Source organism: Dasypus novemcinctus, chromosome 10 (assembly GCF_030445035.2).
Source record: "Dasypus novemcinctus isolate mDasNov1 chromosome 10, mDasNov1.1.hap2, whole genome shotgun sequence".
NCBI classification, from domain to species: Eukaryota; Metazoa; Chordata; class Mammalia; order Cingulata; family Dasypodidae; genus Dasypus; species Dasypus novemcinctus.
In genome coordinates, this window is record NC_080682.1 from 73,125,722 (window position 1) to 73,150,460 (window position 24,739).

General features: G+C 43.3%; 1 protein-coding gene across 2 annotated transcripts in view; it reads right to left on the reverse strand.

Annotated features, from left to right (window-relative positions):
* NELL1 (neural EGFL like 1) overlaps positions 1–23,912 on the reverse strand; it is a 1,045,701-nt gene extending 1,021,789 nt beyond the window's left edge. The window contains exons 1-2 of one of the 2 annotated variants that reach the window (XM_058305642.2): positions 23,663–23,912; positions 4,931–5,059 (exon numbers count right to left, since the gene is read on the reverse strand). In XM_058305642.2, coding sequence (XP_058161625.1) covers positions 4,931–5,059; positions 23,663–23,717 — 184 coding nt within the window. In that variant the 5' untranslated portion in view covers positions 23,718–23,912. The remainder of the gene's footprint in view (positions 1–4,930; positions 5,060–23,662) is intronic. The other variant, XM_058305643.2, reaches the window with a different exon arrangement.
* Positions 23,913–24,739: the final 827 nt, after the last annotated feature.

Here is a 24,739-nt window from a genome sequence, read left to right on the forward strand (position 1 = left end):
CATATGGGAGGCCCTGGGTTCGCGTCCCAGGTTCTCCTTGTGAAGGCAAGCTGGCCTGCACCCACAGAGAGCTGACAGCCCATGCCCGCAGAGAGCTGGTGCAGCAAGATGATGCAACAAAAGGGAGACAAGCAGACACAGAAGAACGTGCCATGAATGGACACAGAGAGCAGACAGCAAGCAAGTGGCAAGACTGGGGAGGGGATAATTAAATAAAAATAAATCTTTGAAAAAAAAACTTATGGGATGCAGCAAAGTCAGTGCTGAGAGGGAAATTTGTAACTTTACATGCTTACATTTAAAAAAAGAAGAAGAAGAAAGATTTCAAATCAGAGAACTCACCTCAAAACTAGAGGAACTAGAAAAAGAAGAGGAAATGAAATTTGAGGCAAGCAGAAGGAAGGAAATAAAAATTTAGAGCAAGAATAAAATAAAGAGAGAGAAAAAAAATAGAGAAGATCAACAAAACCAAAAGTTGGTTTTTTTGACAACATCAATAAAATGAACAAACCTTTAGCTAGACTGACAAAGGAAAAAAGAGAAAGGATGCAAACAACTAAAACCAGAAATGAAAAAGAGGCATTACTACCAATCCCACAGAAATATAAAAAAGACCATGATATTATAAACAACTGTACACCAACAAATTAGATAACCTAGATGAAACGGCAAATTCTTAGAAATGCACAAACTACCTACATTAACTCAAAGAAAAATAGATGCTCTCAACAAACCAATAGCTAGTAAAGAGATGGAATGAGTAATCAAAAACCTTCCAACACAGAAAAACCCAGGTCCAGAAGGCTTCACAGGGGAATTTTCCCAAACAGTCCAAAAAGAATTAACATGAACCCTGCTCAAACTCTTCCAAAAAACTCTGAGGAAAGAATACTCCCTAATTCATTCTATAAGCCAACATGACCATCATATCAAAATCTTTATGAATATACACACAAAAATCCTCAACAAAATAATAACAAACTGAATCCACAGCACATTAAAAGAATTATACACCATGATCAAGTGGGATTTAATCCTAATATGCAAGGGTGGTTCAACATAAGAAATTCAATTAATGTGATACAAAAATATTAACAGAATGAAGGGAAAAAAACATATGTCAGTTGATGCAGAAAATGCATTTGCCAAAACCCAGCACTCTTTCTTGATAAAAACACTTACAAAATTGGGAATAGAAGGAAGGAGACTATATTGTATGATTCTATTTATATAAAATTCTAGGAAATGCAAACTATAATGACAGAAAGTAGATCAGAAGTTGCCTGGGGTTGGAAGTGTTGAGGGGAGAAAGAGGGAGAAATTATAAATGGGAAAAAGAGGAAACTTTGAGAGGTAAATGTATTCATTATCTTGACAGTGGTGACAGTTTCACAATGTATTCATATGTTAAAAATACAAAATTTTTCGCTTTCAATGTGCAATTTATTATGTCACTTATACCTCAATAAAGCTGTTTAACATTCTTTAATATTTGATTGAGTTTTTAAATTTTAAGTATGTTTTAATGACTGTGAAATTACTTTGTTCATTTTAAATTTTATAAAATCCAAATACAAGTTAAAATTTAACTTCCAAATTAAGATGTATTGTAAGTTTAAAAGACAGTAGATTTTGAAGACTTTGTAAAATAAATATAAAATATTTCAGATTTTTCATATGGCCAATATTAAAATTATAATATTTTGATACATTAGGTTAAGTAAAATATATAATTAAAATTTAATTCCACTGCTTTTTTTCTTTAATGGGGCTATAGGAAATTTAAAATTAAAGATGTTACTTGAATTATATTTCTACTGAACATTACTGCACTGCAAGGAGGACTGAATTAGTGTACACTGAAAACATCTTAGAGTTCATATTTCTGCCCAACAGTTGGAGAACCATCCTGTGGTATATGGAGGATATTAGGCCCCCCATCTCCCACATCCTAATTCCCAGAACTAAAAATTAGTTATCATAAATGCCAATAGGGGATTTGCAGAGGTGATTAAATTATAGATCTTGATATGGGGAGATTATTTTAGATTATCAGGAGGGGGCAATATAATCACAAGTGTATTTATAAGGGAAAGAGGGAGACAGTATCAGAGGAGACAATACGGCAATGGAAGCAGAGGGAGAGAAGGAAATGAGACATCAGAAGCAGAGCCTAGAGTGATGCAGCCACAAGGTAAAGAATGTGGAAAATCCAAGGAACTGAGATTTCTACAAGCCTCCAAAAGAAACACAGCTCTACTGATACCTTGAACTTAGCCCTGCATGGCCCATTTCAGATTTCTGACCTCCAGGACTGCAAGATTTTTTTAAATTGTGGGTTTTTTTAACTATTATTCTTTGTAGGAGGTTCCGTTGCTGGATTTTCTCTAGGTTCTTGGCTAAGCTACATAAAATGAATTTCAAGAGCAAGCCAGGTTAGTTAGGCCAGTAATTTATTAAGGAAGGGAGGGAAGAGAAATGGGAGAAAATAACAGATTAAGGGTCCCAGGTAGAGGGGAAGGAGCTGAAAAGTGATAAAGAGAGCTGATTCACAGACTACACTTCCCCATTACAGACTACAAATGCCCAGGTTTACTTGCATGCTGTTCCAGGCAGGGGGGAAGAAGGCAAGAACAAGGCCATTTGGCCTTTGCGCTTGCTTTTTAAATCATTAATTATTCTGCCCCTTTGCTAATGACGGAGGAGTCCCAGCTGTTTGCTGTTTTGACTGATTACCCCACCCCTCAATCCCCCAGGGAGGGCCCACTGATAAGGCCCTGGAGAATATTCAGGGCTTCTCCTGGCTTCCAGAGGAAATCTCGTTCTGAAGGGGGTTTTCACAAGTTCTTCCAGCAGCCATCTTGTGGGGTACAGATGACCATGTGTTTTCACAGCAGCGGTTTTTTTCTTCCAGCTTCCAGATCCATCCATTAATTTCCAATCTAGCCTGCCTCAACTCCAGGTACTGAAGCCGAGACCTCGTACATGGGAAGCAGGCACTCAACCACTGAGCTACACCCTCTCCCCAAACTGTGTTGTTTTAAGCCACTGAATTTGTGGTAATTTATTTTAGCAGCAATAGGAAACTTAGCTGCTGTAGCAAATACCTAAAAATTTGGAAGTGGCTTTGGCATTAGGAAATGGCAGAGGCTGGGATATTTTTGAGGAGTATGATAGAAAAAGTCTGGACTGCCTTAAATAAACTATTAGTAGAAATGTGGGTGTTAACAACTGAGTTAGGACTCAGAAGGAAATGAAGAGAAAGAAAGTAAAAAAATTTTGAAAAGACCTACATTATCTCAGAAAATGTATAAATCAATACAGAGAAGAGGAAATGAAAAACTCCCAACTTCTACAGGCAGGGAACAAGCTGATAGAACTACTCAACTGCAAACACATGCTACCTTTTAAGAAAATGGAAGAATGACTCAAAGGAAGGAACTTCAGGCCCTGAGGACAGAGCCTTGAATCCTAAAGGACTTTGCCCTGTGGGATTTCAAAATTGCTTGGGACCAATGGCCCACTTTTTCTTTCCATTTTCTCCCTTTTTGAATGAGTCTGTAAGTGGATCCTGTGCCTGTTCCATCATTGTATTTTGGAAGCAGATAACCTCCACAAAGGCTCCCACTGCTCTGAAAATAAAGTACAAATCCATCAGCATGGGCTACAGGTAGGGTTTAAGAGTTCCACTAGTTTACAAGCACATGGCTGCCTACCTATCAGAGTGGACACTGGCCATAGACCATCAGAACACCAACCCATGCATACCAGCTGAACAGGAGTTCTGCCCCAAGGGTTCTACTTGACTTACCCCCTGCCTACCTCTCCAGCCATTTACCACCCTTCAGTCATGCTGGGAGTCTTTCTGAGGTTTCTTTGTTAAGTCCTTATTGCACACTATTTCCTCTTCCTTAAATGCTCTGAGTTCTCCACCCCATCCTACACCAGACATTCTACTCATCTTCCAAGCCTCTGCTGGTATATCTGTTTTTCAGCATAGCCTTTCCCTAACTACCACCATTCCCCACCCTAATTAAATCAGAACTCCTACTACAAGTCTAAGTTGACAGCCTAGAGGTCCCTTCATTGTAAGTATAACAATTGCAATTCATATTTACTTGAGTAATAACTATTTCCCTCTCCATATTTTAGAACAAGGCTAGGTCTATCTTATGTACTCTTACTGTATACCAGTAGTATGTTGCCTGGTACACAGTAAAAGTTCCATAATAATAGCTAGTATTTATTGAGCATTTACTATGTATCAGGCACTGTTCTAAGCACTTTAATGGATTAGCTCCTCTAATCCTTATACCAGCCCCAGGAAGTAGAGGACACAGAGGTAGGGTCAGGCTAATGAATTAACAATGCCTCAAAGCTAAGTGGCAGGGCTAGAATTCCATCTCAGACTTTTGGGCTCCAGAGCCCATGGTCTGGAGAATCAAGTATTTTTTAATGCTTAATGCCTTTTTAATGAATGGCAGTCAAGTTTCTGGAGGACAGAACCAAGTAGTCTGCACTCCTGAGAGAATGCAGTGCTAGTACATCCTCTGTCTTCGTGGCCTACCTATTAGCTGAAATAGAGCTACAGATGTAAGCACAGACATAAATGTAGACAATATTTGAAGACATAACCTGTAAAAATAATTTGGCCAGCCAATAGTTTTCAAGGGCTTTGCAAATTCCTTTCAGTTTAGATCGCCACCAAATTCCCAGAGAAATAGTTCACTCCCAAACAAAACATTTCACCGTGATGCTTTCCAGTCCCACCACCACCACCCTTCAGAACTCCCCCATATGCCTGAACACCCGGTGACCGTAACACAAGATAAATAACAAACATGATCTCCAGACAAACATCAGATGAACACCCCCCAGACCAACCCTCCTCCCCAACCACTGTCCCCATGCAAAGGAGAGATGCCTTTACCTTGAAATAAAAATGCTTTGCTGGCATTGTGCAGTCCGGACACCTGAGAGACGCCAAGGGTGCTATTCATGAGGTCAAGCTCAGTGATAATATCCATCTGAAGGTCAGGGTCCACGCCAAAGCCCACCACTAGAAAGGAACAAAGAACCATTTGGCTGAAATGCAGAGTGCCGGCAGCAATCCTGAGCAGAGATAACAGGGCCAGGGAGCAGAAGGGCACCAGAGGAGCCTTTGATGAGTGCTGGGAGATTCTCTCTCCCCGCAGGGAAAAGAAGAGCAGCTCTTTGCTTTATCACCCCCACCCCCCCTACTGCTTTCCTGACACCTTTCCCCACCCCTACACCCCATTACAGATCCATAATCGCTTAACCAAAACCCTTGTGGCCAAAGATATTTCAGAATCATAATGTATTATATTTTAGAAAGGTAACCTGGCCCAAGTATTACATTTTATGCAACACCCTCAGTAAAACAACATCACATAATAAAACACATGAATATTTCTGGAGCAAAAAGGATGATGTTTGCCTCTAATTGGGATAAATAAGACTATAAATGGCCTCATAGCCAAAGTTTAACTCTGTTTTGCCACTAAACGAGTTCAGCTCAGGATAGATTTTGCTTTCAGGTAAGTTATAAAGAAACTTTGGGTTTCTGGTTTATATACAGGAAACTTGCTTTCCTCGCTTTACAGACCGAGATAGTAGCAAATCTGACACCAACACTACCCAGTAAACACCTCCACAAAGCACTCCCAGTTAAGGAGGCCACAACCACCTGTGATAAAAAGGACAGAAATGGAGAGGGGACCCTATCCCTGTCACAGAAAGTGGCAGAGGGACTGGCAGGAAGAAGAATCCCTGGAACATGAGCTGTGTATTTTCATCCAAAAGGATTCCTGGAGGGAAAGTTAGGAGAGCTGTGGTTGGAGAACGTAGCACAGAGAAACATTGATCCTGGCTTCCTATAGCTGTCAGAAAACGTCAACTCTCTAAGGATGTCTCTCACTCAGCAGGTATTCTGTGGAACGATTCACTCGTGATTGCAAAGTGATTTCCAACTATATATGAATTAATACAGCTTTACAGCACTCTAAGGGGATGTGTTGAGACATTCATAAAGGCTGTGTCTATCTACACTTAGCATTTCAATAGTGCAGTTCTGATTGCACGGTTGGAAATGTTTTAATCAGCAACAGCTGTCAACTTTTAACGCAGTGGGCAGGCAAGATCTGGAGCATTTGCACCCAGGTTGTCCCAGAGAGGCTGAGTGAATGTTTGCTGGGACATCATGAGTGACCACAACCTCATCTGTCCTCCCACCTTCCCCCCTTCCCCCACAGACCTGGGGGAGGAAATCTGCCCTCTCCATACTCTTTTCCTCCTGGGAAAAAGGAGCTGCTACAGCAATATAGGCTTCTCACAACAGAAGGGCAGACAGGGAAGGCTCTTTGGAGAACACATCCTTGCCAACAGAAAAAAGGTTAAATTAAAGGCTCGGTGCATATACTGCCTTCTCAGTTTTTGTTAGGCTTCCCCCTTAATCCTCTGAAATGAATGTGTAACTTTTCCCCTTCCAAATACAGCCAATTAAGGGACTAGAGTTTGCCCAAAGACAATTCTCCCTTCTGTTCATTACTGCATTCATTCATTCAGTATTGTTTTCAACAGATACTACCCATTGCTTATTATACACATGGCTAAGCACTGAAGATGTCCTTACGAGCTTGTCTCCCTGGGGGAAGCAGCAGGGTTAAGATACAAAGAAACAGATAAATAAGATCATTACAGACGGCAATACATGCCATGAAGAACATAAAGCAGGATAATGTAAAAATAGTGACTTGGGTGGGAGCCCTACTTTAAAAAGGGTGAGTGGTCAGAGAAGGTTCTTCGGGACTGAAACCAGAACGACTAGAAGGGAGCAGCTATGTATGGGAAAGTCTGGGGAAAATCTCTCCAGGCAGAGAGAACATTAAGTACAAACCAGGAATGAACTGGAGAGTTCAAGGAAGAGAGCATAGGCTAGTGCTGCTGGAGCAGAGTAGGCAGGGGGGAGAGTGTAGAAAATGAGGCCAAAAGTTAGGTAAGGGACAGATCATATAAGGTCTTCTGAGCCACAACAAGGAACATGGATATTATGCTAATTGCAATGGGATATCACGGGAGGGTTTTAAGGTGTGTTGGGAAGGTAGGGGTGGGGAACGGGATATGCTCTGATTTACATTTTAAATATGCTCTAAGTTTTCAGCCTACCTACCTGATTGCTGATCCTACACAGAGATTCAGTTCACAAACACTGACTATGTATCTACTCTGTAGTAAATATACCCTGAGCCAAATGGGCTTCCCTCAGCCCAAGTCATAGCTCTATGGGCCTGTTAGTGAGACTGATGTTTTCTCTACGTAAGCTGGGATACCAGCAGTTTCTGTGATCACCTTGAAAAGACAGGAAAGGAACTAATATTTCAATCTGATCTATAGTGTTCTACACTTATATGGCAGAAATTAAATCAAAGGTGACCTTATAGGACATCCAAGCTGATCTTTCTCTGACCAGGAATTTGGAAAGAGGTCTGGGAAATGTACCACACAGAAGAGAAAGGAAGCATCCCAGTACCTGAGTGCCTTGCTCAGGGCCTGACATATTAATTACTGATGAGTTGATACACATAGTGACTCGGATGCAATGACCTCAGAACAATATGCACACCGGGGATACCATGAGGAGATAGGATAGCATGCGGGCCAAGGAAACTTTTTAAAAATGACCTTGGTTAACTGAATTATTGGCCTCAATTCTTTCATCACCACCCCCTCCTGTATACACATTCTTTGCCATGTTCCTTTGCAGTTCATCTAGAGTTGAAGTATACCTCTCCATCCTGTGACTTTGAACTCTGTCATGTAACTTGTTTTGTCCATTGGGATGTTAACAACATTACACAAGCAGAGGTTTCAAGAGTGCTCATGTGGTGAGGCTTGGTCTCTCGTATCTCTGCCATCATGATGAAAAAAGCCTGGCCCTCCTAGCCCACTGGTCCAAGGAGGATGAGACTCATGGAGTAGATACGCTACCTGAGTCTGGAACCAAACCCAACCACACCTGCCCTAGATTAGCCGACTCTAAACCAACCCAGAGTCATGTGAAGTATAATAATTGTTTGTTGCTTTAAGCCATGGTGTTTTGGCCAAGTTGTCATACAGCATTATTGTGGCCACTGTTGACCTTTGCAGGGATTGAAGACCCACGATGATGGTCATACTTTAGATGTCCAAGGGCTCAAGACCAGAGTTCTGTTACCGGCCAAGCCTAAAATTCAACGAAACAGGCTCTGTAGAACTGGCAGAACACTCCAGTGCTATCCTGGGACCCTCACCCCAAGTGAGAACACAGTACCCTCAATCCAGAAAGTGGTGTGGAAAGAGCACTAAACTAGGAGTCTTTTTCAGTCCTCTTACCTCTCCTAAGTCTGTGGCCTTGGAAAACACACTTCATTTCTCAGACCTCAGTTCCCTGGCTCATAAAATGGGGATGATAATACCTGCCTCCCAGGCTTGTGAAGTTTCAGTCAAAACTACAGGAACACTCCTAGCAGCTCAGTCTAACACACAAGCGATACCCAACTGGGGCTTGCTCTATCTGTCTTTCGTAAGACCAGCTCTCCTAAAGCATCCTAATTGTTCTCAACTCCATTGGAATCATACAAAAGGAACAGACGCCCCACTTCCTCCCAACCTTTCCCTGTGCCCAATGATCTAGAAGGGCTTCTCAGCCCGCGTTCACTTCGTGAATATATATAGTAAATCTATATTCTGCAAAAGTAACTTGAAATTGACTTTCAGGCCCTGGATTACTGGGGGTTCCCAGCAAAGGAGGCACACCAGACAGATGCCCTGTGCTGACGCAATCAGACATCAGCCCATGCACAGCTCAGAGAACGAGACTTAAAGCTTATAAGAAAAAGGACCAGAAAAAGAAACCTAATCTCTCACCAATCAGCTTCAGATAAGTTTCCTTCTGCTTCAATTTTCCAATAAGCAACTTAGAGCAAAACTCACCTGACAACTGTAACTCTGCAGTCACCTGCTTCCCTGCCCTTTTATTTATTTTTTGGACTATAAATTCCCAATGCCCACCTACTGGCTTGGAACACCTGCTTTTACTTGGTGTTGCCCAATTTGCAAAGTGTTATCCTGCTAGTAAAGCTCTCTTCTTTCTATCTGCAGCAAGAGTTCTTTTGACAATTTTGACCTCAAATTGAGATCTAATGACACTCTCCGTGCGCTCCCAAGGCCTTAGACAGATCTATACACTGGTACCCCAGAGGCCTTTAGGTTTTCCTTCTCCTCCAGCCTCTTCAAAGGCCCAAGGTAAATTTTCTTGGATCTGAGTTTCACTTGTTTGTGTTGCAGCTCTTCATGTTTATTTTCAGTTTGTTGCTCGAATTTGGAGCTAAAGTAAATTACCCTTGTTTACTCTCCTGGCCATGAGTGCTGGCAGTTCAAAAAAGGCTTCTGAATTCCCTTCAGGAACTCCAGCCTATTACATGTTCAAACACTGTGGTTCTTGTTCATGTTTGTTTCTAGACCAATGGAAAATTTCACCTGGGAAAGTCTGTCTAATCAAAGACCTATTTGGGGATCCTTTTCATTAGGGAAACTTGTGTTTTCACAACTGCAACTGGAAAATCACAGTTCTAAAATAAGACTTACTTCAGTTGGTACTGAGAGGCCTAAAAACAGGCTCAAGATTCTAAAATCACATCCCTAAAAGACAGTCTCCAAATTATTTCAAGCTAATCTGGAACTAAAATCCTAAATGAATATCCCAAATACCCAAGTGCATACCGTCTACGCTACCACCTCCTTATCCTCCTTTGCCAACTTACCACCTCTTCCTCTTCTTCACTATCTTAACTTCCTTTCCACTCTGAGCCCCATTTTCAAACGCCTTCCAAAATAAAACCCACAGAAAACGTCAATGCTAGTGGCATTTGGAGGCCTGACAAAATTACCATCCGCCCTTAGTCTAAGGCCAAACTCCAAGCCAGAACTAAAGAACTCCCTAAGTCAAACATAAGCCCTCAAAAATTTACTGAAGAATATAACATTTTAATTCAGGCCTGTCAACCTGACCTGCCTGACCTTTATCAGCTTATTCATATGTTAGCTGGGACCAGATAAGCTCAAAATTAGATTTGAATGACAAATTGAAAGAACCCAGAAAAACGTATGACCATTAAAATAGCTCCCCTGACTCTAGAGACAGAAAAAAACATCTCTCAACAATTGTTATATGCCATTTCTAAAACTTTCCCCACAAGATTGATTGGTCCAAGGCCTAAGACAGGGCAAAGATGAACCTGTCTCTGATTTTCAAGAAAGATTAGTCAAAATGTTTGCCTAACCCTCTGGGCTATCCTAGATGAACACAGAGCCTGAATTGCTTTTAAGTCTATCTTTGTCAATGAGTTAAAGTCCGACCTCGCTACCTTAGTAAAAAGACACAGACTTGACTGAGAAATAGTACCCATTATTGAGCTGACAAACCTAACTGAACAGTTAGCTCGCACTCTAGAAATTGAAAAGGTAACTAAACAAGCCAAACTACTACTTGCCTTACACTTAGGACAATTACAGCCCCTTTACCCCCCACAAGATCTTCTGGAGTCTGTTATTATTGCAAAAAAACATAGGGCACTGGAAAAAGGATTGCTTTAAATTAAAAAGCAAATGTCTCCACATCAATGATACAATTTCTTTAATTGCTAGAATCACAATAGTTCTATAGTAGAATACCAGTGGCCATGGTAGTTGCTGAGGGCAGGGAGAGGGAAGAAAAGATGTGATGTGGGGGCATTTTGGGGTCTTGGAGTTGTCCCAAATGATATTGCAGGGACAGGTGTTGGATATTATATATTCTGCCATAACCCACTGAACATACTGGAGGAGAGTGTAAACTACAAAGTAAATTGTAATCCATGCGGGGCAGTAGTACTCCAAAATGTATTCACCAAATCAGTGAACATGCCACAATGATGAAAGACGTTGATGTGGAAGGAGTGGGGTGATGGGGTGTGGGTTATGTGGGAACCTTGTATATTTTTTAATGTAACTTTTTTTATCTTTGTATCTTAAAAAAAAAAAGACAATTTAATAAAAATACAACAACAACAAAAGAAACAAAAAAGCAAATGTCATGACAATACTGCCAATCTACATTCTCCATCATGTAATGCCACCTACTGCCCCCTCTCCAGGGTACTTCCAAGTTGCTCCCAACCTCACACTTAAAAGCAAAGCACAACAAGGCTCAAAATTAATGGAGAAACTTGTACTCTCTTAATCAACCCAGTGCTACTCTCTCCACTATTAAATCCCTCTCTACTGAAGCAGCCCATACCTCGGAGTAAATATACTTTAGATACTGTGGGGGTCTCTAATCAAGTTCAAACCTCTTCCAAATCAGCCCCAATCTCAGTCATTCTAGAACCATTCACAGAAAAGCTTGGTGATATCACCTCAGTTAACCTATTAAGACAAGATTGCCTAAGTAAATGGAAATGTGATCTCAAGTTTAATGAAAAGCGTGAAATCATTTTATTCCTACCTGATCCCGAACTACCTTTAGACCGAGAAGAACTTCTATGTCATACGTTATGCTTAGAAACTGATTCCACCCAAAATCAATCAACAGATACTAACCTCCTGTCCTCCATCTCTGAAGAACATGATCCCAATTCCCTGCAAATGCAGGAAAAACTTAAAGCACAGAACCAATTTTAGTCCAAACAGACTCCTCCAAATTCCTTACCAAACTTCCCCAATATCCCCTCAAACTAGAAGTCATTAGACATTTAACGCCCTTTGTTCAAGAATTCATACAGAAGGTTTTGATTTTCTTTTTAAAGATTTGTTGTATTTGTTTTTCCCCCCTCCCTACTCCCCTCATTGTCTGCTCTCTGTGTCCATTCGCTGTGTGTTCTTCTGTGTCTGCTTGTGTTCTCATTAGGCACCTCTGGGAACCGATCTTAGAATCTTCCGGAGTGGGAGAGAGGTGATTACTCTCTTGCGCCACCTCAGCTCCCATGTTCTGCTGAGTCTTCTTATTTTCTCTCCTCTGTGTCTCTTGTTGTGTTATCTTGCCAGCTTTCAGCATCAGCCGGCACTCCTGCACAGGGAGGTATTCCCACATCAGCCAGCACTCCACGTGGGCCAGCTCGTCATGTGGGTCAGCTTGCCCTCACCAGGATGCCCTGGGCATCGAACCCTGGACTTCCTATATGGTAGATGGAAGCCCAATTGGTTGAGTCACATCCATTTCCCCAGAAGGTCTTAATAATCACATGCACCGGCCCCTGCAATGCCCCTGTCCTCCCTGTAAGAAAAATTAATGGGAAAGGATAGAGATCTGTACAAGACCTAGGAGCAATAAATAAAATTGCCATTCTTAGCTTCCTTGTAATCCCAAATCTTCATCAACGCCTATACTAGATTCCCCCTGGGACCACCCATTTCACTGCAGGTGACCGCTGCAGGGCATTCTTTAGCATACCTCCACCCTGATAGTCAACACCTGTTCATGTTCACATGAATTACAATATTCCTGGACTGTTGTGCCTCGGGGATTCACAGAATCCCCACTTTTCTCAAACCCTTAAAAATGACTTACAAGACATTATCTTTCCCTCAGGCTCCACTCTTCAGCAATATATTGATGATCTCGTTGTATGTTCCCCTAATAACATTTCAGGTGGACTCCCTGCATTTACTACAACAGTTAGCCTTAAGGGGTTATAAAGCCTCTGGGGACAAACTCCAACTCATGTGGCCTGAAGTCAAATCTCTAGGGCCCACCTCTCCAAACAGCGGACTTTCATTAGATCCCAAAAGAATCTCTTCTATACAAGACTTACCCAAACACCAGATAAAAATGCAACTGAGAGGATTCTTAGGTCTGTGTGGGTATTGTCAGAACTGAATACCAAGCTTCTCCTTTCTAGCCCAGCCTCTCTATGAACTAAAGTATACGGTACTTTAGATTCATACTGTACTGTCTTTGAGCTGGAATCAAAACCATATTGATGCCTTTCAAAATCTGAAGGAAGCCCTACACTGGTCTGCCTAACTATGGTATCTCCCCTTTCATCTGCATGTCTGTGAAAGAAAAGGAAATGCCTTAGGAGTATTAATCCAAGAGCATGGAGCAGTCCAGAGGCCCAATGGATATTACAGTATGCAGTTAGATACTGAAGCCCAAACGTATCTGCCCTGCCTCCAATCAGTTTGCAGCAGCCAAACTAGTTGAATTTCCAGCAGACATAGTCATACAGAACCAACTTGACCTTTTTGTTCCTCATGCTGTGGAATCCTTGCTTAATTCTGCTTTAACTCAACATCTCTCTGCTGCACAACTCACATCTTTTGAACTTACACTTCTCTCTCGCTCTCATGCACATTCATAAGAGCTAACCCCCTAAACCTTGCCATTCTGCTCCCACATCCTAGCAAAGGAGAAATGGTTCATGACTGCATAATTCTTACCAAAATCCTAGTTTCCCGAAGCCCTAACCTCAAGGAAACCCCGCTAGATAACCCAGATCTAATCTTCTTTACTGCCAGATCATATTTAAAAAATGGAAGCCCCGTAAAGCAGATAACAAACTGAATATGTAATAACTATATTAACAGAGGTTTTTGAGAGTAGTCTCTTTCCTAAAGAAACTTATGCTCAACAGGCAGAATTAATAGCTCTTACTTGAGCTTGCCAAATACCTAAAGAGTTAAGAGGAAACATTTATACTGATAGCAGATATGCCTTTGGTGTAGTACAGATTTTCATAAGTTTTGGAAACAAAGAATGTTACTTGCCTCCTCTGGAGCTGCCATTAGGAGCAAAAGGCATGTAGCCAACCTTTTAGATGCTCTTTTGCTCCCCAAGGCTATTGCAGTTATCAAAGTTAAAGCTCACACCCATGAAACCCTCAATTCAGAGGAAAGCAAGGGAAACAGTTTGACTGATCAGACCGCTAAGACAACCATCCAAACACAAAAACCAATAAAGCTTTGTACAATTTATCAAGCCCCCCTTCTCCCTTGCAAACCTGATGACTTAATAAAGTATCAAGAATTGGTAACACCCAAAGAGAAGAACCTAAGGAAGGAATCAGGCTATAAATTAGACCCTAACCTCATCATGGAGACAGGACCTAACAGACGCCCATATTACAAGATGCCCTAAAATAATCAATGTTCCAAGCTTCATTCACTCACACATCTCAGAATAGGCAACATGATAGAAATAATGGAAAAATACTCGTTCTTCCAGTATTCACAAAATTGCTCAACAGGTTTACACTTCTTGTTAAACATGTCAACAATACAACTTAGGAAGGCCTTTAAAGGTTCCCATGGGACATTTTCCTTTATTTTATAGGCCAATACTAATGGGCAAATGCACTTTATCCAGCTTCCCCTTTCTCATGGTTACAAAGATGTGCTAACAATGATCTGTAAGTGAGAAGATGAGAGAGCAATGGGTAAAACCTTCCCTTATAGACAAGCTAACTGCCTCTTTTATAGCCAAGAAACTACTTGAAAACATCATTCCAATTTGCAGCACCCCTACCGAACTTCATAATAATCAAGGCACTATTTAATGGGACAAATAAGTAAAGAAACAAGCAGAGCGTGCCCTGTATATCAAAGGCTGTGTTGGCCATTTCACCCCCAGTCTTCCAGCCTGGTGGAAAGGACCAACAGGATAATCAAACAACAAATAGCCCAGTTTAGGGGCTCTCTAGATTTACCCTGGCCTAAAACACTTCCACTAGTCCTTCTCAAGCTTCACTCAACCCCCTTCAGAAAGAATAAACTCACACCTCATGAAATTGTCACTAGAAGACCTTTACTACTTCCTCACATATTTATAGACCCAAATATTGCCCAAGACCTACTTAAATTTTGTGAGGCACCAATGAACTACTCTTGAGCATATGTTTCACAGGTTGAAGAACTTTTTAAAGAAGGAGAACATCACTTAACTCCAACTGACCCCCAAATTCTGTAGCCTGGACAGTTTGTGTACTGGTAAAGATATCAATTTTAAAACTCTTTGGAACCTTGATGAAAAGGACCTTATCTGGTCCTCCACACCAACCAATGTGCTGCTAAACTTGCTGGCACAGGCCCTTATATACACCTACCTCAACTTAAACGAGCACTACCTAACCATTGGAAAAGTATGGCCACGTTACCTCAAACTCACCCTAAAAAGAGTTTCAGTCATCCAGGAATGATGACACCTGATGTGAGCAGCTTTCCTCAAGAGCTATGGATCAAGAAAAGTACATTCTTTCCTTCTCTTTCTCCTTTCCTTTCCTGTTCCTTGACATCCTCCATCCTTTTGTTCAAGTCATACAAAGGACTGTCAATCTGGGCCATCTGTCAAATTGCTGGGTAAGCACTAATTTAGACTCTACAGAAGGGCCCCAATTATTGGCCATACCCATAGGTATTCAGACCTGGATAGAAAACAAAAGGTATATTTTGCATAGACCAATTATGGGAACAAAAGGGATGGGTACTCAATAGATAAATAGAAATGGTAACTCCATTGGACTTATCTTACCCTTGAAGAAAAAGGGGCCTCCTTGGCACAAACTGTCCAGACTGTAACTAATTTCACTTGATATAAACAATGATCTAGGTACCCCCAGCCAACCTCTGCAATCAGACTCTTTGGTATGACCAAGAGGAAGGTAAATGGTAGCCTCTCTACAATGACATAATAATCAAACAGGACTCTTATGATTTCAGGCTAAATAAAACTGCCCCTCTTACCACTGCAAACTTTTCAGGGTGTTGGAATGTCAGTGTCATCCTTGTCTATAACTCTAACAATTATACTATCTATCTAGACCAATTCTCAGGCCTCATTTGGACACAAGTCCCTACCAATACAATCACTCATTTATAACTACTCCCCCAGCCTATTATATCAACTATACTGAAATGTTCATTGTTCATACTCCACTAGAAACCATAATTGTATAGACTTTGCCTGTAAAGATGCAAACTCCTCCATATAAGAAGGTCAAAAGAGGCATGAAAAAAACTGTTGGATTATACAAGTATTTTAACTCTCAGTCTGTCTGGCTAAGGCTATTTCTTCCTATGGGGGGGAGGGGAGCCAACATAACCTTATCACCAGCCTAGAACAGAACTTACAGCAACAGCCTAGGGAATCACTGAAGTAGGAGCAATTAGAAACAAAATACATAGCCATCCTGAGATCTTTCATTATCAAGTCAAGAACCATTTTTTACCTATGCGAGAAACTATAGAATAAAACCCCTTTAACTGAACAGGCTGGTAAGGGTTAGAACTTTCTGAGAAGTAAATTATAGTTTCACAGAATTCCTCAACTTGAAAAAGCTATCTGAAACATATCAAAAATTATTGAGATATCCAAAAGAAAGAAAGAGAACCCCTATTTCACACCTGATAAAAAAGTAACCCAAAATGGATCATAAACCTAAATATAAAATCTAGAACCATAAAGCTCCTGGAAGATTATGTAAGAAAACATCTTCAAGACCTGGTGGTAGGTGGTGGATTAGTAAACCTTACATGGAAAGCACAAGCAATGAAAGAAAATAAGGTTAGATGGGACCTCCTCAAACTTTAAACACTTTTGTGATTCAAAGGACTTTGTCAAGAAGGTGAAAATGCAGCCGACTCAATGGGAAAAAATATTTGGACACATATATCTGATAAGGGTTTGATTTCAATTCTATATAAAGCGATCATACAACTCAACAATAAAAGAGCAAGCAATACAATTTAAAAATGGGCAAAAGATTCAAATAGACATTTCTCCAAAGAGGAAATACAAATGGCCAAAAAGCACATGAAAAGAAGTTCATTATCACTAGCTATTATGGGAATGCAAATCAAAACAACAATGACATATCCCACACCACATAGAATAGCTATTATAAAAAAAAAAAAAGACAGAAAACAGTAAGTGCTGGAGAGGATATGGAGAAACAGGAACGCTCCTTCAGTGTTGGTGGGAATGTAAAATGGTGTACCCGCTGCGGAAGACAGTTCAGCGGTTCCTCAGGAAGCTAAATACAGAACTGCCATATGATCCAGCAATTCCTCTACTATGAACATATCCAGAAGAATGAAAACTGTGATGCAAACAGGCATTTGCACACCAATGTTCATAGTGGCATTATTCACAATTGTCAAAAAATGGAAACAACCCAAGTGTCCAATCACCAATGAATGGATAAACAAAATATGGTATATACATACAAGGGAATACTATGTTGCAGAAAGAAGAAATGAAATTGGGATAACATGGATGAACCTTGAAGATATATGCTAAGTGAAATAAGCCAGACACAAAAGGACAAATATTGCATGGTCTCAGTAATATCAACTAAATACATGGGGTTAAAACCTATAGTATAGGTTATTAGGAAATAAGAGGAGGGCTGAGAAGACCTACTGATGGTTAATGTATGTAGAAGTTTTAATTAACTTGACTACAAATGTGTGGAAATGGATAGAGTTGATGGTAGCATTACAGTGAGTAGCAGCTGGTTTATAAATCAGATTGTGGCTGAAAAGGGTAGTCTAGGGATGTAAATGTCAATTGAAAGAATGCTAGAAAATAATCTAGAGACTGAATAACATAGTGAACCCAGAAGTGGATGAGAATTGTGGTAAATAGTACAAATGCAAGAACGTCTTTCTGTGAACTAGAACATATGTACTTCACTACTGCAGGGTGGTAGGAATGTGGGGAAGCAGGGGAAAAATACAATTAATGTACCCCATGAACTATAGTTAACAGCAATACTGTAATTCTTGCATCAATGCCAAAGATGTACTGTGTTAAAAATAGGGGTGTATGGAAAAAATACGCCAAATGTATGCTACAGACCATAGTGAGTAGTAACAGTCTAGTGATTATTATCTCATAACCTGTAATGTTTCACCATAGTGTGGTGTGTTGGTGAAGGAGTGTTGTATGGGAATTCTACATATGTGCATGATTGTTCTATAAGTTCACAATTTCTGTAATAAAAATATATTTTGAAAAAAAACAACTGGGAAGCGAACGTGGCTCTACTGATAGAGCATCTGCCATATGGGAGGGTCCAGGGTTCGACACCAGGGCCTCCTGACCCAAGTGGAGCTGGCCCATGCACAGAGCTGCCGCACGCAAGGAGTGCCCTGCCACGCAGGGGCACCCTACGCACAAGGTGTGTACCCTGCAAGGAGAGCTGCCCTGAGTGAAAAAAGCACAGCCCGCTCAGGAGTGGTGCCACACAAACGGAGAGCTGACACAGCAAGAGGATGCAACAAAAAAGAGATGCTGTTTCCTGGTGCCATGAGGGGTGCAAGCGGACACAGAAGAACACACAGTGAGTGGACACAGAGAGCAGACAATGGGGGGGAGAAGGGAAGAGAAATAAATAAAATAAATCTTTGGGAAAAAAAAACTATTGAGGACACCTTTAATGATACCATACAGGCACTGGAGAACTTACAATTGGAGGTAGATAACCTAGCAGGGGCTGTCCTACAAAACGCAGGCCATTCAGTATCCTCACAGCTCAGCAAGGTGGGACATGTGACCTCTTAGGGGAGCAATGCTGCTTTTATGTAAATATATCTGGCAAAATTGAACAAAACATTAAGGATACGAAAGGAAAGATTCAAATATTGCAGGAACTAGGAACTCCCAGGGCTTGGGATTTATTTAGCTGGCTGAATCATGGTTCTCGGGGAGACTTGATTAGGGGCATATTTCAAACACTGTCAATCGTTTTCCTCCTTATACTTAAACCAGTATCTTTAATTTGTTTTTTATTTCAAGAATAGTGACTATGGTTCAACAATCTTTCACTCCCAAAATCATGCTAACAAATCAGGCTTTCAATGTCGAAATCTGCACCTACGATGCCCTACAGAACAAAATCTCTGATAACTACTTTCACTTACCCCAAAACAATTGCCCCCAAATAAAATTCCTCTCGTGTCTTTCAGAAATCTTGTCACTGTCCTTTGATTGAATTCATTTTCCCAGTGTTGCTCAACTGGCCATAGTTTCAACATATTCCCTCCTCTGTGGCATGACACTGGCCCTACATGGACACCTTGGATACCCCCGTAGCACCGTGGGACAGCACACGTTTGATCTTCATCTGTGAGGCTATGAAAGATCTTGATTTAAAAGCAGAAATGTTGAAGAAACTCTAAAGCCTTTGGTTACAAAACGGTTCTCAGCAATGGAGGAAGAAAAGACAGTAGCCCTGAGCTGACACAGTCAGACGACAGGCACGTGCATCTTGGAGACAGAGACACCGCTTACAGGAACTAAGAGGAAAAGAAGCCTAAGGTCTAACCAAGCAGCTTGGTACAAGTTTTCTTCTGACTCTGTTCCAATTCGCCGGTAGACCAAAACTCACCAGATAGCTGCAATTCCCCAACCCTGCCCCTTTTTTTTGGACTAAGAATTCCCAATGCTCCCCTTGGAACACCTACTTTCATATAGTGTTGCCAATTCACAAATTGTTATACTGTTAATAAAGTTCTCTTCTTTCTTCTTGCGGTAGCAATTCTTCTGACAACTTGCCACTCCTTCCTTCCCCACTACCCGCAAGTGAAGGGACTCCTCTGGTTTAAAGATAACTGTATTATTCTTGCTATGAAAATACCCAATAAAAACACAGCAAGAGAAAAGAAGTCAATTAGGCTTCTGGATATAGTTTTCTTCTTTCTCTTTAATTGGTCTCCTTCAGTATGAAAATATCTCGTGCCAATAGCTGATGTAAAGGATAGCACTTTGCACACTGCCTAGGGAATCAGGAAACCTATTAATAAGGCAGCATTTACATGGCCTCCCCTGAACCATATATGATGTGAGAATGTTGTTTACACTAAAAAAACTTTTTTTTTATTTTAATGTTTCTGAATCTTGTCCAAGCATGGAGATACTGCCCTTTCCAAGGAAATGCTATTAACGTTTTCTACTTTGGACGTAACTGTTCTACAAATGACCGGAGCTGCGAATTGGAATTAAGTAGAATAAAAAGCTTCTGGGGAGGAGGAAAAAAAGACCTGGAGGCAGCAATGTCAATGTGGCAGAAATTCTAGAGACCTGGCTCTGGGATTCAAAGCCTCTGTCTAATCTCCTAGAACACCTGCTGCTGCTGCTGCTGGCCACTCCCCAGCACTGCTTAGGTATGCTGGTCCAAAACCTACTCGGTCCAGCTTCAGGATCCCAGATCTAAGCTCCCAAGCAAATCCTCCTGGGTCTGACTCATTTCAAATCTAATCTGCCTCATTGTCCATGATGGCAGTTGTTTTCCCCTGGTCCATGCAGGGGGAAATGACACTAAAGTGATGCTCCAAGACCTCATTTGAAAGCAGAATCTCACAACCACTTGACCAGATTTGGGCCCCTAGAAAGTTCTTAATATCCCAAAGGTAATTTCCTTGAAGAATATGCTCTATGCCTATTCCAAGTCAGCCAATATTTTACACATCCAACTGGAGGCTGGGGTTTACGTTCACAGCTCCATTGCTCAATTCATAATTAATGCACAGCCTGGGAGGTGCTTCAAAAAGAAACTCTCTCCTTTCCAGCAGGTGGCAGCAAAAAGCATTCACTTGGGCCTTTGATGCTACCCTGCCCTGGAGTCCAAACTGGAAAGCTTTAGGCAAATAACCAGAGTTACACTTCCAAGCCCTTGGAGAAAAGACACAAACATAATCTTATGACTGCTATTATTGTAGCCTTCTAAAAGTTCGTTATTAGTGATGTACCTGAAAATCCGAGAATTATTTTTTACACAGAAATGACGAGAACTAGAGAACATCACCTCCTATCTTTACTCTACTTCCCACTCTAAAACAAGTTCTCCGAAAAATGAGCAATTTAAGGAGCAGCATTTCCTTGTGAAACCTATCAATAGATCTCTTCATATATAACTACTACTGCACTGCAGTCCTGCTTTAATTAAATGTGCACGATATCATCTATTCATTTCCATTAAAAGGTGCTGATATCTGAGCAGCTAAGTGAACCACATGTTTATATCATCTTGAACTGTTAAAAGCCAAGACAACTGTCGCACTTGACAAATAAACTTTCCAAGCAGCTGCTTGGATCCTGATAAACTAATCAACCTTTGCTACCTAAGGAGAGAGGGGATGTGTGATGCTGAGACAGTGGTTCCTGGACAAAATCAAAGGGGTTGCCCCCAGAAAGCTTCTGATCATACACCGTCAAGATGCAAGAAATCATAAATGAAAGAACTGAGTTATAACTGTCCCCTGTCCCTCTTGACTTCTGATAATTTGGGAAAAAGAAATATGTGGCCTCAGGTGTTCAAGTAGTGCCAAATAGGATAGAAAAACCAAGCCCTAAACAACAGCCACAACCAATGGATCAGACCCTTTCAGGCTTTCCTGCAAAAGCTGTTTCCTCTGCCTGGAATGCCCTTCTGCCTGGAAAACTCCCTGCTCAGCCTTCAAGACACAAGTCCTTAATGTCATTTCATGAAAAAAGCCTTCCCTGACCACCACCACCCCTCCACAGAATTCACCCCCACAGTCCCTCGTCTGTGTTTCCATAACACAAACTTCTATTGTCCCCCTCCCCATCATGCTGAACAATAAAAAACAGTTTCCAGTTTCTGTGAGGATTCTCAGCTAAACTATAAGTTCCTGTAAGTCTAGGCACTTACCCTGGAGAAACCACTTGCTCTTTGCATAAGCAATCCTAGCACCCAGTGAGCCATTCAGCTGTTTGTTGAATGAATGCATGAATGCATGAATGCATGAATGAATCTTCCCTACAGAAGTATTTTTACAAGATATAAAGGGAATGTGGGGGAAGCAGAGGGTGTTCTTAAAGATCTTCTCCATAAGCGATCATCCCTGGAGACATAATCCACTCCACATGGGGGGGTGGGGACTTTTGAGCAGACTTTTAAATGGGTAAATGAAAACAAAAGGATTTGGGCATATTGGGTGTTTATCTGCACTTGGCGGTGTGAAATGACAGAAGGGCTTCCTTCTACCCTCTCAAGTTTCTCCCTGTCTTCCTTCCTCTGTAAGTTGCCCACCAAATCCTCCCGCTCAGGGCCGATAGCCCATCTTTCTCACTAGCCCAGCCTGTCCTGAGCTTTGTCAGGTGCTTGACTGCCGAGGCGTTCCTGGTTTTAAAAGACTAACCCATCCCTTTGGGCTGGAATTCAAGAAGCTGCTGTTCTAAGCTGGGCTATGCCATGGTGTCTCCGCAGCCTGAGAAGTCTGAATGGAGACAAGGAAAGGAAAGGGGTTTCCTTTTGTCCCTTTGAGAAGTCCACACCCCGATGCTCCTCCTCGATTAAGCAAAGGGAAAGCCGCTGCCCATTCAATCCTGAGGAAACAGGAGGATCCAGCAGGAAGCTCCTAGACGCCCAACTCTCGGATCCTCAGGTGGGCCACCTATCAAAGAAGGGCGCCTGGGGTGCAACTGGAGGGAACTTTTGAGCCAACCATGCCACGGCCCCTCTCCCCAACCCTCTGCGGGTAAACTTACTCCTCAGCCTGGGAAGGAGAGAATGCCTCTACAGAAGGGAAAACAGGGTGGTAAAGGCGGAACAGACAAAGGAGAGGGAGTGACCCCACACCGACTCTGGGGAGCAAAGTAGGCAGCCCGCGCGCACGATGACTGCTGTAAAAGAAAACGCCCCCAGCTCTTTGCGTTGGCGGATCCTATTTTTGCCAATTTCCTTCTTCCCACCACCCCACTTGGGGCATCTACTGCCAGCCCTCTGGAGGGGACGGATGCGAGCCGGTCTCCTAGTCTCAGGAACCTGGGGGATGGCGGTGGAGGGGGAAGGAAGGAGGTGCGCTTTGAGTCTTCACAACTACGTCTCGAGAGGCAGAACCAAGTAAGGACTGGAAATAACTGCGCCAGTTATCCTTGCTCCACCTTCGCACCGCCACACACACACCCAAACCTGCCATTACTGCAAGGGGAAACTGGTTTGGAGCTTGAGAAAATCCATCCTGATTGTCTCCACTGCTCCAGTTCCCCGAATAATTGTCCTTCCAGCCTTTGGGGGCAGGAATCGGGAGGCAGAGAACACTACTAAAGTTCCCCTGGTGAGTCAAGAGGGGAAAAGAAGAAATCGAGGAATCCCGGGGTTAGCTGGAAGCCCTCTCCTCGAGCGGTGCCCGCCAGGTCCCCGGCCGCGCCCGCCGGAAGCGCTCAATCTGAGGGTGCGACTCTCGGAGCTGCCCCTTCCCCACCAGTCAGGGAATGAGAAGAACGGTTTCCATCGCACCTCTCAAGTTCAGGGGTGCGGGACTCACGCACCGGCCTTTTGCGGGTTTCGACTCCGCAAGGGTGAGAAGGTTAGGAGCAGCACGAGGGCGCGCCGGCTTGGCCGCGCCCCTCACTCCTGCCTCCGCCGGGCTGCGTCCCCCGTGCACAGAGGACACTCATTGGGGACACCTTCCAAGACCCTGAGCCCCGCTTCTCACCCTTTCACCCTGCGCAGGGCAGAGAGATCCGAGGTTGCACCGCCCGCCCCTTCACCCCCGGAGCAACACGGAGCTCTGCTCCAAGTCTCCTGCAGCACAAGTGGGCTCTGGGCAGGAGGCAGCCCCTCCCCCTTTTCCCGGATCCCCCAACCGCCCCAGCAGTGCTTACCTGTCCTGGCGGTGCACATACAGAACCACAAAACTAATACCACATCCATCGGCATTGCTCCCGAGGGTCCCCGCCAAGAGGGGCACCCCGAAGCCAGGAGAAAACAAATGTGCCTGGATCCTGTGGCGCGCTGGGCTCGCAGCTGCCAAACTTGCTGGCAGGCGACAGGGGAGGTGGCTGGGCAGCGCCGGGTGCTGAGCTCCGGGATCGCGCCGGGGAAGGCGGCCCTGACCGCCCCGCCCCCAGCCCGCCCCCCACCGCGGGCGGCTGCGGTGCGGGGCTCTGGCCGTGGCCCGCGCTGCGGCGGCGCTGGCCTCGGGGCTGGTGCGGGAGCGCGGGGCTGGGCCACTCTGGCAGGTTGCGCTCGGCCCGGGGGGCAGATCGGATTGCTCTCCTTCACCAGCAGGACTGCGAGAACTGGGTTGGCAGGCTCGGCAGCCACTGCCACCAGGAACACTGGAGCCGGAGTCCCGGGACCCGCGGCCGAAAGGGAGGAGCTAGAGGCGCACGGCGACCGCTCGGCTTCACGCGCTCCGGCTGCGCCGAACTGCCCTGGACACTGTCTCCGTAGCTGCCTCGGCGCTGCGGTAGAAGCGGCCGAAGTTGTCACAATTCATCCTGGCCAGGTCGAGGAACCCCCTCAGCCCTCGCGGGTGTTGTGTTTTGGTTTTTTCCCGGGGAACCCAGGCCGAGGCGGTGCCTCCGAGCGCGCCCGGCCCCTCCCGGGAAAACGATTACCCGGGATTCGCCCGGACATCTAGAGGGGAGGGGCGGGTGTGGACGTGAGGGGGCTGGTGGCTGAGACCCTGCCACCACCTATGCCTTTTAACTGTCTCCTCTCTCCTGGTGGGTCCCTCTGACAGGGTCCACGCTTTGGGGATCCAGGGAGAGAAAGCTAAGCGGGGGAGAAGGGTGCAGAAAAAAGCGTCCCTGAGCAGAAGCGAGCTACGGTTGGGGTCTGGGGAGCCTATTTGCACACTTTTGCTGTTCTGCAGGGCAAATGCTGCCACATAGGGGAAATTCCTAACCATGTTTTTCCTCTGCGTGACTTTCTTGATGGCTTTGTCAAAAGTCCCC